The following is a 15,038-nucleotide window of genomic DNA, read 5'->3' as shown; positions in this document are numbered from 1 at the left end:
ACAAATAGAGCTGGGTGTTAATTCAGGTTAACTGGGACAGACTTTAAAGGATTTTGCAATGCTGTAAACCACACTAACATTAATCTAATCTACTTGTGCTATCAAAATCCAACTCAGATTATGCTACATTTATTGCAAAGTAGAATGGCACCAAGGAGATAGACAGAGATGAAGAGAGGCAGTGAGAGAAAAAGAGCATGGCCAAAAAGCAGTATGCAGAATCTTTTTTATTTAGCGCATGCTGTTAATATCATTTTAGGGATGTCACACCCTGCTACTATTTAAGCTGCGTATTATTTGTGTTGTGAACTATTTGACTAAGTCTTTGTCCATGATGTTGTTCCAATGTCATCACAAATCTTGCCTCTAATGTAGTGTCAAGGAACAAACAGAAAGTTCATTGCATGGTCTCTCTGACGCACAAACAAATGTGTGCAAATGTAAGATGTATCTGCAAAACAAATAGAGAAAGGCTTTGTTAGTCTTCAGGTGTTGCAAACAATTATTTTCACGCCACATTGACTGACACAGGACCTTTTTTATGTCACAGGAAATCACTCATGAAATGCTCTGTGACCTACAGTAAATCAGATGCTGTTAGTAGTCAGTATTTTAATTTGAAAACCTAATAAAGGAAACAAGATAAAGAGTAAAAAATAACCATATTAATGATAGTTAAGGTTCTTAAGAATGCAAATATAGAAAAACATGAAAAAGACAATCAGGCAGAAGTTGAATGTGCAGTCATATGTGTTTCAGAGGACAGGTAAGTCTACATCAGAATTTTATAGGCTGCTCTTTTTTATATCACTAAATGTGTCTTTAATTACAAATCCCTAGCTAACTTGGAGGATGTGTGCATTGCAGATTGATTTCTCTCTTAATGTACTTTAAGTTTAAATAAATGAGAGAATTTAGTTTTTTTCAGGAATAATCCTCAGTGTGAGTACAGTGGTTATCGATCACATTTTAATTTAAAGGAAATTCATCCTTTTCCTGCGCAAACTAGAGGAGCATGAATATGGAAAGTCATGCTAATGATCTACTGCCTTAAAGCTATTTTGGGTATAGAAAGGCACTTATTACATCCTTCAGGCAACTCACAGTACTTACTACAATACCATTCAAGGTTGCTTTAAGGTTGCTTTCTTAATGCAAATACAGAAAAACATGAAAAAGATAAACAGGCAGAAAGTGACTGTGCATCGATATTTGTTCCAGCAGATCCGTAAGCCTACATCTCTTTATTTCATCTGAAATGTTAATAGAAATGTGAGGAAAGGCATTTTATAGGCTGCTCTTTTTAATTACAAATCACTAACTAACTTGGAGGATAAACATGTTGGGGTTTCTTCTGGCATTCCTAAAAGAGCAGTTTCCACATGTTTGCAGAGTCTCGGTAAACTCATATATTTTCTTTTGCACTTTTTGGAATGCTCAGGCTATGACTGTCCTGTAAAAAGCTTCTCCTATGTGAGCTGTGGATTTCTCCAGCTCCTTCTCCTCTGAGTTACCTTGGTTGATTCTCTCTCTAATGCCTTCTTTAACTTGCGACTGATTTTGGTGGATGGCCGCCTCTAAGCCGAGTCACTGTTGTGGCATATTCTTTTTATTTCTAAATAATAGATTTAATGGTGTTCTGTAGGATGTTCTATGTTTGATATATTTATAGCCAAACCACCAAACCCTGATTTTTTACTTTTCCAGAACATTGTCACAGATTTGTTTTGATAGCTACTTAGCCTTCACTATTCTGTTTGTTTAGGTATGTTCTGTAACAGATTTGTGCATTAGATATATGATGTCTGAGGCAACTGGTTGCACCAGGACAAATCTAGGGATTTCAAAGCAATGGGCGTGGATATTTATACAGTAGCGACTTTTACATGTTTTATTTGTAAAGAGTTTTGCAAATTATGTTTATTTTCACCCCACTTATATATTATGGGATATGTTTTGCATTCATGTCATATAATGACAATAAAGTCCATTTCACTTCCCTGTTATGACCCTATAAAAAAGGGGGGGTGAATACTTATGCAGGCCACTGTATGTGCTCCTCTCTTTAGATATGTCTTCAGTAATGCTGTTCATTCTGCTATTATCAGGTCAGTAACTTGGACTTTCACTTTATCACAAATATCTCAACTAGTCAACTGACCTACAGTATCTATAAGTGTCTGTTTTAGCAGATAGTATAGAGCGAATATCTATGATGGTTTCTTGGGCAAACACTATATAAGTGTATGAAAACGATGCATGCATCATTGCATAGTTGCAATCTTGAAAGCCTAATGTTTGATATTTTTTTCTTTCAGAGCTCTCCACACTTTCCTTCACACAGAGTGGTAAGCTTCACTTTTAGTAGTTAAAGTAATTCAAAGTAATTTTAATTTTTCTCTCAGCCCTTTTTACAGTACTCAATGAAAACAAGACTCACTGATAAAATGATACAAAGTACAAAATAATTTAAAGTAAAATCTGCACATAAACATTTGAAGCATCGGGTAAAATAGTAATAATTCACCTCACCAGAAATTATATGACAGAGATGAAAGGGGTTAATCAGAGATAGTTCAAGTTAGTTAAGGATGAACCTGAAGCTCATGCTGATTTACAGAAATATATCAATTCCAGTTATACATTTTACATTTATAAACTGATCTGTAAAGTATTCCAACCTCATAGCATCAGTGTTATAATGATTCCCCACCCACAATGTCCATGTTACAAGGGGTTCTGTCACCACCTACTGAGATTTTAACATCAACCACAGAGTATGTGGTCTCATAAACATGAAAAGAAATATAGCACTAATACCAGTTTATACAACCCAATTCCAAAAAAGTTGGGACAGTATGGAAAATGCTAATAAAAGCAAAGAAGACTGATTTGTAAATCTACTTTGACTTGTATTTAAACAAAAAACATATAAAGACAAGGTATTTGATGTTTTACCTGATCAACTGCACAGTTTGTGAAGATAAATGTTTATTCTTAAATTGTTGCATGCAACATGTTCCAAAATAGTTTGGACAGAGGCAATTTAGGACTAATAGCGATGTGACAAGTGTAAATAAGAAGGTGATGTAAAACAGGTGAGGCAGTCATCTAATCATAGTATATAAGGAGCCTCCAAAAAAGACCTAGTCCAAGAGCAAGGATGGGTCGAGGCTCGCCAATCTGCCAACAGATGCATCCGCAAATAATCCAACACGTTCAGAACAACATTCCACAAAGACAAATCAGTAGGATTTTGGGCATTTCACCTTCTACAGTGTACAATATAATTAAAGGATTCAAGGAATTCGGTCAAATCTCGGTGTGTAAAGGGCAAGGCCAAATACCACTCTCGAGGTGAATGCACCTCTGATCTGTCAGACGTCACTGTCTTACAAACCGTCATGAGTCTGTAATGGATATCCTGACATGGGCTCGGGAATACTTTGGTAAACCTTTGTTAGTTAAACACCATCCACAGATGCAAGTTAAGGCTTTACTATGCAAAGCAGAAGCCATACATCAACACTGTCCAGAAACACCGCTGACTTCTCTGGGCTCGGTCTCATCTGAGATGGAGAGTAGCACAGTGGAATCGTGTTTTGTGGTCTGACGAGTCAACATTTCAAATAGTTTTTGGACAAAACAGCCATTGTGTTCTCTGATCCAAAAAGGAAAAGGACCATCCAAGCTGTTATCAGTGTCAGGTCCAAAAGCCAGCATTTGTCATGGTATGGGGGTGTGTCAGTGCCCATGCCAAGATACAGTAACTTACAGATCTGTGAGGGCAGCATTAATGCACAAAGATATGTGCACATTTTGGAGCAACATATGCTCCCATCCAGAGCAGGCTGCTCACCTTTTGAGTGTATAGAGTATTCCCTGCTCTGTCATTAATCCTCTGCTCTGTGCATTACTACATGAATATTAGCTGTCTAATTTGTGAAATGGTAGGCTCTGTGTTTTAGCTAACAAGATAAAGGTAGTTGGTTATTGGTTAACTGGAGAAGTGTTTCAAATACCGTTAGGAACACAGTGAGTGTATAGAGTAATATAGACTGATCTATTGTAAAGACTTATCTACACAATACTGTCCTTCCTCATGAGACATTGCTCTGCAGCAAAGATAATAAATAATGATAAATAGCTGTGAACAGCTTTTTTTTAGTGTGTGCCCATCAACTGACTTAACTTACTTATTAAGCAAACTTTGTCTAAAAACGAATAAATATATAAATAAAACTTTTCCAAACTAGCCAAAAATTTGACTAAGTAGTCATACGTGCAATCTGCTTGTGTAATCCACTGCTCCACATTAACAAAGGTTACATGTATATTATGTGGTATATCTCTTAAGATCTAAAATGCCAGCGTAGCTGGACACAGCTTGGATCACGCTGCTTCAAGATCTTCACAACAGAAACAACCTGGGATAACGCAGAGGTAATGTCTTCTATTACATGTGATTGTAATTTTAAAAAATATACAATAAATATTAATTATTGTGATTTCTTCCAGCAAAATTGTGTGAGCATGGGAGGGCATCTTGCATCTGTGCACAACATGCAGGTGTATGCTTTCATCCAGGCTTTAGTCCTAAATGCAACTAAGTCAAATAATCCAACATGGATAGGTGCCAGTGATACAGTACAGGTTTGTAACACAAGAACAACATTCCAGCATATTTGAGAATTCATTGCATTACTTTATATTTAAAACTATTTATTTTTTCCTCCAGGAAGGAGTTTGGGTGTGGACTGATGGGACAGCATTTGATTACACATACTGGTTTACTGGACAGCCTGATAATTCTAATCGAATAGAAGACTGTTTGTCGATGAATTATCTAGGTTTTTCACTTTAATATTTATATGATGTACAGAAAACTAAAACATGGCAGGACAACAGTGTCTCAAATGATAACTTTTTCAGTTTATTGCCTGTCTGGCAGTGTCTTCACATCATTTATCTTTCAGAGCAGCATGAATTTACCTGGACATGGATACAAAACTATACTTTATGTTGAGCAGGAATGCACTACCATGCACAAATGTTTGTGGTCTATTTCATAGACAAGACTGCAAATTTGAGCGTACCATAAACCAGCATCTGAGACATGAAACTGTCATACCACATCAAACAAGTGGTGATTTGGATAGAACTGATTAATCAGATTCCACTGCATCGAAATCACCTGCTCTCGTCTTCACATCCCTGTTATGTAAAAATGAAACCAAGATAAATTATGTCAGATCCGTTTCCATCTTTAATGTGATATACAGTGGCGTCCAAAAGTCTGAGACCACTTGTGAATATGATGTGAACAGTTTTCATTACAAATTATACTGACCTGTCACTTTAATAGGAACACCTGTACACCTGCTCATTCATGCAGCTGTCCAATCAGTCAGTCATTGGCAGCAACATAGTGCAAAAAAAATCATGCAGATACATGTCAAGAACTTCAGTTAATATTCATATCAAACATCAGAATGGAGGAAACGTGTGATCTCCTTGACTTTAACTGTGGCATTGTTGTTGGTGCCAGACGAGCTGGTTTGAGTATTTCAGATACAGTTGGGATTTTCACACACACCAGTCTCTAAAGCTTACACAGAAGGTGTACAGGTGTTCCTAATAAAGTGGACAGTGAGTGTATAATATTGTCAACAACGTCAGTGGAAAGTAGAATCTTTGAAACCTGAATTTCAGAGTTTCTTAGTGTTTGGTATGTCCCCTTTTTTGCTTTAATGACAGTGTGCACTCAAGCTGGCATGGACTCCAAAAGTTTGTGCAAAACCTTCTGGTTCATTTTCAAGTCCATCGGAGTGTCGTCTGAACACGAGCTTCAATACAAGAGATTAGTCATGAGGGAAAATACCTTTTGTACAAAACAGTTAACAAAAAAAAAAAATTAATTGCTTACATTCAAAATTCGTAACCCTTCTGTTTAAAACTTCAGTATGAAACTTTTTTTGGATAAAAATGAACAAAAATCAATTACTGAGCAAGTACATGAAAAAAATATCAATATTCACAACTGTCTCCTTACCTTATCTCGATCCACAACGGTAAGCTTAAAATAATGATTTATAAATTGAGCTGTCGGGTCGGATTTCGTGGGAAACGTCAGTTTGACATGATTTGCGTGGACTTTGACGTAACCATGCTTTTGCGTGATTACGTCACGTTCGTAAAGAAAAAGAAGAAGGGCCGGCTACTATATCACGTGTTCTTACAAGAGTTGCTTAGAATTTAAACATGTCATCTAGATGGCTGCTTTTAATCTGGATAGTTTAATGTCAATCATTGCTGACACCCGTGAATCAGCTGTTGTCAAAGCCAAGAAGCCTCGAACTGCGGAGAGTGAAAGTGACCGAGCCTGTGCTAAAACGAGAATAAATATCTGCATAGCTTTTGAGAGGTGGCGACACTCTGAGATCTGAAGGGATTGAGACTGACACAGAGATGGCTTTTTTCTGATGAACAAGTAAAAAATTTCAGTGGCTTAATAGGTAGCTAGCTAACATTAGCACACTTGTTCACTTGCTGAAGCTATATATCGAGTTTTCTATGGTGTTTTGTTTGTGCTAAGGTCAGTGTGGTAAATTGCACTTAATTTCTGCTAGCTATGGGAGAGAGCAACTCACCTCTACTCCAAGAAAACCGTATCCGCTGCCACTACCGCTGTCAAGTACTGGAGCTAATATTCAATCCATACGAATACCTCAAACCATCAGATTCATCCGCATATAGGAGAATCTGAATAGGAAAATAATAATAACTCTGCAAGTAACTTGCAATTTTATGTTTCAAACAGAGATGGCGATAGAGAGGCAAAAGTTCAGTACTGCAGCTTTAATTCCTATTTTGAGTGAAAAAGAAAAATCCAGATTTTCAATGTAGTCTCAGATTTTGGACTCCACTGCAGTAGCCAACAAAATTCATAAGAAAAAACAGTAGAAAAGTAGCCACCTTTGACTTGCAAAGAAACTTGATACAACCGACTGACTGACTTAGGGACTCAATTTCTTGAGAATTTGGGGGCTTACGTAGGCCTATAGTCTCTTTATGTCTTTTTATTAAAACAAAAATCTGCTTACTGTAGTACATGTGGCTATGGCACATGCTGTGGAATACAGAGGTCAATTCAGCTACAGCAACATTATCCTCCTAAACTTCTTAAACACTTCTGACCCACGAACTGGATTTATCTATGACTGGTAATGCTGCACCAGCATCATCACATATTTAAAGGCATTAAAGCCACTCAATTTGACTACTTTCAAGTTAAACAGTATCTGATGCATCAGATTTCACAGAAAATCACTGGATAAAATTAATGCATTTCCAAAACGACAAAAGTCATTAATAGTCTATAAGTGAAAAATATAACTGATATAGATTCACAGAAAAATACAAACTTTTAGCCCTTGTTAAATTGTTAATTTATGATTTTCTGTCCTCTTTGCAAGGTATTTGGGTTATTCAGTAACCCAATGCTTTCTGTTTATTCTGGAAATGTCAAATATATAGAACTTGTTTTTAATGACCTTTGTAATGAGTGAATTTAATAAAGTACTGAAAATATTTCTTTTTACCATGCCCAGTATATTTAAAATATATCTGTACATTTCTATACCCTATATCATTCATGTGTATTAATGTGTTTTGTCATTTGTCTGTTCTTTAGGTGCTTGGAATGATGCACCCTGCACGATCCTGTACCCATCAGCATGTGCAAGTGAGTATTCCAATCTCCTAGCCCGCTATCTTTAACTATGTCTAATAAATAATACTTTATGGTCACAAATCTATTGGCATTCTGCTTGCCTTAACAATAATAGTGATTATATTGTTATAATATACAGTCAAGTCCATAAATATTTGATTGTTATTGTTATTTTAGCTGTCTACCACAGTACATTGAAGTTGAAATTAAATAAAAAATGAGTTCAAAGTGTAGAATTTCAGCTTTAAACTAATCTTAATCTAAGGCTATTTACATCCAAACTGGGTGAATGGTGTAGGAATTACACAGCACATTCTATGTGACAAACCAACATAATCATAAATCAAATTGTCATTTGTAATACTTGGTTGCTAATCCTTTGCAGTCAATGACTGCCTGAAGCCTTGAACCCAAAGACATCACCAGATACTGGCGTTCTTCCCTGGTGATACTCTGCCGTGTCTTTACATTCACCTTTAAAAAATATTCACCTTAAAAAATCCTTGGGTTTCTTCTAAGTATGCTTTTGGTCATTGCATCTGCACTGTGAAGCGCCATCTAATTTAGAAGCATTTGGCTGAATTTGAGCAAATAATATAGCCCTATACACTTCAGAATTCATCCTGCTGTTTTTGTCAGCAGTCACATCATCAACACTGTAAATACAAGAGAACCATTTCCATTGACAGCCATACACGCTCACGCCATAAGACGAGGTGGTATGCTTTGGATAAGGATAATGAGCAGTTGCTTCTCTCCTCCACACTCTTCTCTTCCCATCATTCTGGTTCAAGTTGATCTTTGTCTCATCTCTCTATAAGCGGTATACAGTTTGGACAGTCTAATTAATTGAATTTGCCACAGGACAAATCCAGTCAAACAAGCAAACAGGATGCACCTGAGCTTAATTTGGAGTGCCTTAGAATCTGAATATTTATCAAATGAGAGATTTCAGATTGTTAAACTATTTTTGATTTTAAATTAAACACAGAAAAATGTGCAAGAACAGAATTTTTTTAGAACCCACTGTATGAAAATATCATGAAAATATCAGTCCCTGACAAATATATTAACAAATTAAAGCATAACATTACAACTGTGTTATGGGTTTAGTTTTCTGTCAGTCTATGTACCTTTCGACTGGAAATATAGATATAGAGTACCTTTAATAAAGATTTAAGCAACATAATTGTACATATTTATCTTTTAGAGTAAAGCTTTAAAGGTCCACTGCATGTACATTTCTATGTAAAAGATACTGTGCCCTCCAATAATGTTGGTACCCCCAATAAATATGAGCAAGTCTGTGAAAAATGTATTGTTTAATCTTTTGATCTTTTCTTAAAAATGTACAAAAATTCGCTGCTCTCATGGATATCAAACAGTTGCAAACAAAATACAGATTTATCAACAACAAAAAAGTTAAATATAGGTGTGCAACAATTATTAGCACCCTTTTAGTCAATACTTTGTGCTACCTTGCTTTGCCAAGATAACAGCTCTGAGTCTTCTCCTATAATGCCTGATGAGGTTAGAGAATACATGGCAAGGGATCTGAGATGATTCCTCCATACAGAATCTCTCCAGATCCTACAAATTTCAAGGTCCACGCTGGTGGACTCTCCTCTTCAGTTCACTACACAGGTTTTCTATGGGGTTCAGGTCAGGGGACTGGGATGGCCATGGCAGGACCTTGATTTTGTGGTCAATAATCCATTTCTGTGTTGATTTTGATGTTTGATTTGGATCATTGTCCTGCTGGAAGATCCAACCATGCCCCATTTGAAGCTTTCTGGCAGTCAGGTTTTCATTTAATATCTGTTGATATTTGATAGAGTCCATGATGACATGTATCATAGCAAAATGTCCAGGTCCTCTGGCAGAAAAAGAGCCAGAAAAACATTAAAGAGCCACCACCATATGTGGGCATGAGGTACTTTTCCATATGGCTACCTCTCTGTGTGCACCAAAACCACCTCTGGTGTTTATTGCCAAAAATCTCTATTTTGGTTTCATCTGACCATAGAACCCGATCCCATTTGAAGTTCCAGTAGTGTCTGGCAAACTGAAGATGCTTGGGTTTGTTTTTGGATCAGTAGAGGCTTTTTTCTTGAAACCCTTCCAAACAACTTGGTTGCTGTAGGTGACTTCAGATTGTAGTTTTGGAGACTTTCTGACCCCAAGACACAGCTAACTTCTGCAATTCTCCAGCTGTGATACTTGGAGATTTTTTGGCCACTCGAACCATCCTCTTCACAGTGTGTTGAGACAATATAGACACACGTTCTCTTCCAGGTTGATTCATAATATTTTTAGTTGACTGGAACTTCTTAATAATTGCCCTGATGGTTGAAATGGACATTTTCAATCCCTGTGCTATTTTCTCATAGCCACTTCCCATTTTGTGAAGCTCAACAGCATATCACAGCCACACTCCTTGGTCCTACCCACTGTTATGAATGACTAAAGTATTTGGTCTATGTGTTACTTCATATTTATACCCCTGTGAAACAGGAAGTCATGGTTGAACAATTTCCTGTTCCTCGTCACCCAGGTGTACTAAAAAATTGTAAAAGATCAGTGAGAATATATTTCAAATATATTTTTCTCATATGAATTCATAGGGGTGCTAATAATTGTTGCATATATTTTTTGAATAAACCTGTGTTGTGTTTGCAATTGTTTGATATGCATGAGATCAGAGTATTTTTTTAACAAAATGGTGTTGAGTGACAAAGGTTTACCAAAGTATTCCCGAACCCATGTCAGGATATCCATTACAGACTCATGATGGTTTTTAAGACAGTGACAGCTGAGGGATTGGAGATCATGTGCATTCAGAAGTGATTTTTGACCTTCCCTTTACCCACCAAGATTTGACCGGATTCCTTGGATCTTTTAATTATATTGTACACTGTATAAGGTGAAATGCCCAAAAGCCTACCGATTTGTCTTTAGGGAATGTTGTTCTCAAAGTGTTGGATTATTCACTGACGCATCTGTTGGTAGATTGGTGAGCCTCGACCCATCCTTGTTCTTGAAGGACTAGGCCTTTTTTGGAGGCTCCTTATATACTATGATTAGACGATTGGCTCACCTGTTTCACATCACCTTCTTATTACTTGTCACATCACTATTAGTCCTAAACTGCCTGTGTCCCAACTTTTTTCGAATGTGTTTCTTGCATCAATTTTAAATAAACATTTATCTTCAAAATATTATGCAGATGATTAGGTAAAACATCAAATACCTTGTCTTTATACATTTTTGTTTAAATACAATTCAAAGTACATTTACAAGTGACTCCTCTTTTTTTATTATCATTTTCCATACTGTCCCAACATATTTGGAATGGGGTTGTATTTTGTTTTTCAATTTTGAAACCAAAACGAATGAACACAACGTACACAGACCTATGTACTCCTTCAGCCTAACTAAATGAATTCTGACAGGCAGACATGGCTAGCACAATTAATATGAAACAATGTATGTACCTTTTATGTCCTGCAGAACCAGCCATCCCAGCTAAGATCAAAGCAGGTACTGAACAACTGTTTTTAAGAAATTGGTACAAGATAAGAAAGAATGACATTTTCTTTTCTGAAATTTCAGTTCCCTTTTTAATGTAATTTATTTAATGGTTTTCTGCAGAGATACAGCTCGAAATAATTTCAGAAAAAGACTTGCTGGAATCTGACACTGAAGAACTTCTCCAAAAGGTAACATATAAACATTCAGAAGGAAAAAACACAATTCCATTCGGTGTCCTTTACTTCTTTACTACTTTAATACACTGTATATGACATATGCATGTCTTGTCAGCAACAATATAGGATCATAAACATGGAATGAATCTTTAAATGTGCGGGAGACTCTCCAATAACAGTTTATTCGCCACAGTCACAAACCTGGCACATCTTTATGATATTTTATAAATTTGAAGCAACAAGTGGAACTAAACTAAAGGAAACTAAAAGAAACTACAAAAATGTACAGAAACTTGATTATCATGCTCAAGGTGTTTTTCTGATAAAATTCCAATGCCTTGCATCTTTCAAATAGAAAGAAAGAATTTTAAATATTTCATTTACGGATAAAGCATTGATATGTTACACTGTCGTGCTGTTATGACACAACTATGTCTGTTGTCCCTACAGATTAAACAGAAGCTGATGGACAGTGGAATGCCAAACAACACTACAATTCACTTGAAAAACATTTATAAGAAACCAAAATAGACTTGGCACTGAAGAGAACATTAAAATGTTTGAATAGAATTAGAGCTTGAGTTTCATAATTAGGAATTATTAGATACAGACAACTTTATGCACTATATGGCCAAAGGTTTGTGGATGTCTGACTATATAACATTCATATATGCTTGTTGAACATCTCATTCCAAATTTATTCCCCCTGTTACTGTTATAATAACCTCCACTCTTCTGGGAAGGTTTTCCACAAGATTATGGAGCGTGGCTGTGGGGAACATGCAATCGTCACATACACAGACCCACAGCGGGAATCGAGCCCTCAACCCTGGAGGTGTGAGGCAAACGCACTATGCCACCGTGCCCTCAATACAAATTCATCCTACATAAATATGTGCTTCCAACTTTGTGGCAACAGTTTTGGGAAGAACCACATGTGGGTGTGATGGACAGGTGTGCACAAACTTTTGGCCATATAGTGTAAGTTGGCTCATATTGTAGAAGATATAGTAGAAGATATTGTAGAAGTATAGTAAACATCCTTGCCCTCTCTCTGCATCAGTGCTATTTTATGTGGAGCTGAGAGACGTAATTCTGAAAGAAGGATGTGAAAACACCTAAAGTTTTTTTCTCTTCTGTAACTACCTGCAAATGCCTCCTGGGCTCATTAGAATCTCAGGAAGATTAAGCCTTGCTATCTATATAATGACTGTTAAATCTTTTTACCTAGTAATATTTTTTGATTATTTATTGTTTAGTTTTAAGAAAAAAAAGGGGATTGAAGGATTGTATAGAAATTTCATAGTTAATTAGATCTAATATTATCTGTATAAGCCATGACATATTGCATAGATAAAGAAGGGACCTATGACTCTCTCTCTCTCTCTCTCTCTCTCTCTCTCTCTCTCTCTCTCTCTCTCTCTCTCTCTCTCACACACACACACACACACAGAGAGAGAGAGAGAGAGAGAGAGAGAGAGAGAGAGAGAGAGAGTTTGCTCCATTTTACTCAGAATAAGGGTAACAACAGATTGCAGTACATACAAGTTAGGAAGCATGTGTATGAAGACAGATATTCTCTTCTACTAGGAAGAGTTACAGGGTTAACACATGAGAAGAAACATCATTGATCTCTGTTTGAAAATTATGATGATCCAATAATCTTTCCTTCTCTTTCATGTTGTATGTGCTTGTCCCTCAATTCTCATCAGAACCTAGGCAAAACAATTCAACACCAATGGGTCATTCCATCTCAAGATGTACAATACAGATTGCTTTATCATTTTTAATTTTCCAATTTTTTTTTGAGTGATTATCTCTCTGTATTGGCATTACAAAACAACTAGTTTTTTTGTTATTTTATTTTACTTGGTTTAATTATGAATGCGATATTTGTGTCATGGCACACAACAAATTTTGATTATATAGCTGTTTTCAGAAACCTCAATATCTTTGATCCTTAGAATAAAAACGGTTCTCTAAAGCACATTACAAGGAACATGTACATATAAACATTTTGCACATTCTTGTTCCTTAGACTTAGAGCTTAAGTCAAATTGTAATGCTCAAGATTGCTCACAGTTCCACTTTTAGGGTCAATTTATAATGTACCTAGGTAAGTATAGTGTGCAGGCAAATCATTTCAGATCTGAGACTTCTCTCTTTTTTGTGGGTGCAAGAAAGTGTGATTTTTATTATTATTATTCCCTCAATTTCGGGTTAAATATCTCTCTCCCACAAGGTGGTCTCACCTGCCGAGCTCTACCCCGAGGTAGTCTCAGCTCCAGAGCCCCAGTCAGAGGTCAACATGGTGAACGCTCCCAGTTGTAACTCTGGGGATGAGGTCGCCACGTTTACCTCCGTCTGCAGCTCGGCAGGTGAGACCACCTCGTGGGTCTCAGGTTGGAGCTCTGGAGATGAGATCACCACATTGACCTCTGGCCGGAGCTCTGAAGGTGAGACCACCTTGTGGGTCTCAAGCTGGAGCTCTGCTCTTGCTCTTTTCAAACATTCTGGGAGCAGAAATATGATCCTTGGTGTCATTGATATTGTAATTGGGAACAGGTGTGTCTGATTAGTTCTCAAGAGATGGTGACCTGACAGTAGTGTGTAGCTTTAGGAGTTGTAGTTGTCAGCCATGTTTGTAGTTCATGGTGCATTCTGGGAAATGGAGTCACTGGTTGTGACATGACAGAACTGTTTAACTTTTTTATGTACATACTTTTGGATGTAAAATTATTTACATACGCAGCATTTCCAGTCAACCTTTTGAGCCCTGTTGAACTGCTTCTCTGATATAGAAAGGCATGCCACATGGAACCACCTGCAGTGCTGACATTCAATCTGAAAAATGATAATAATAATATAAAATTGCTCAGTAATTAATTAGTCTCTCTCTCTCTCTCTCTCTCTCTCTCTCTCTCTCGACAGTTCTGTATACAGTTTTCAAAAATGTCGGTTGAATCATCAAGGCAGTTATCTGGTGGCCATTTGACAGACATAAAATGCAGAAAACAAATAAACATCTTTGAAATATTAAAACATTCACGTATTATCAGTACTTTTAATTTCATTAATAGTACTTTTTGTTGTTGAAGAAAACGATTCATTCCAATACGGGTCATTTTGGCCCCACTTTATGCATTCATGTAGCCTGGGTTTTTTGGTTCATGCATTTAGTGTTAAATATAAAAAAAAAATCTAAAAAGGTGTGCGTTATAGCTGACACGTACATGAACACTTTACAGTTGGTTTTGTGACTGTAAGTTAATCCTTACAAATGCTATTGAGTTTTAAATTATGGTATATTTTGTGAATGAGCTCATTCAGTATAAAAACATCACAATGTTTAGATATGATTTGACAGTTTATTTTAATAAATAAGGTTAGGGTTGGGGCGGTCATTCTTTGTCTTCAAGAGGTATCATTTCAGCTGAAGAAGGCAAGTAATTTAAGTGAACAATTTCAGTATACAATATTGTTTGATATTTAAAATGTCAGGAAGAAAATGTTTTTTATATATATATCTTTTATAATGGTATGTGTAATGGCGATGAGAACATAACATCAGATGGTGTACTAGCACCTAGCTAGCCGGC

The 15,038-nt window shown here is 36.5% G+C and overlaps 1 protein-coding gene across 2 annotated transcripts; it reads left to right on the top strand.

Moving 5' to 3' along the window:
* Window positions 1-554: 554 nt before the first annotated feature.
* Window positions 555-12,819, top strand: LOC108268049 (galactose-specific lectin nattectin). Of its 2 annotated transcripts, none has more exons than XM_053681423.1 (10): window positions 555-766; window positions 2,070-2,108; window positions 2,319-2,348; window positions 4,358-4,443; window positions 4,519-4,653; window positions 4,739-4,850; window positions 7,694-7,744; window positions 11,243-11,272; window positions 11,384-11,451; window positions 11,890-12,819. In XM_053681423.1, the coding sequence occupies exons 1-10, from the start codon at window positions 709-711 to the stop codon at window positions 11,968-11,970; spliced, it is 690 nt and encodes a 229-aa protein (XP_053537398.1). In that variant the 5' UTR covers window positions 555-708; the 3' UTR covers window positions 11,971-12,819. The 2 variants fall into 2 exon arrangements, with proteins under 2 accessions (XP_053537398.1, XP_053537397.1); XM_053681422.1 differs by lacking the exon at window positions 555-766 and adding an exon at window positions 1,013-1,228.
* The last annotated feature ends 2,219 nt before the right edge of the window (window positions 12,820-15,038 follow it).

Source organism: Ictalurus punctatus, chromosome 7, assembly GCF_001660625.3.
Source record: "Ictalurus punctatus breed USDA103 chromosome 7, Coco_2.0, whole genome shotgun sequence".
Taxonomy (NCBI): Eukaryota; Metazoa; Chordata; class Actinopteri; order Siluriformes; family Ictaluridae; genus Ictalurus; species Ictalurus punctatus.
This window is presented reverse-complemented; position numbering and strand designations above follow the sequence as displayed.

Excerpts from the sequence above, each read along its gene's own strand:
- LOC108268049 (XM_053681422.1), top strand. The coding sequence starts at position 1,153 with ATGCAAATACAGAAAAACATGAAAAAGATAAACAGGCAGAAAGTGACT. Across the intron at positions 2,349-4,357 it reads ACTTTCCTTCACACAGAGTG|ATCTAAAATGCCAGCGTAGC; the intron begins GTAAGCTTCACT and ends ATATCTCTTAAG. Across the intron at positions 4,444-4,518 it reads CAACCTGGGATAACGCAGAG|CAAAATTGTGTGAGCATGGG; the intron begins GTAATGTCTTCT and ends GATTTCTTCCAG.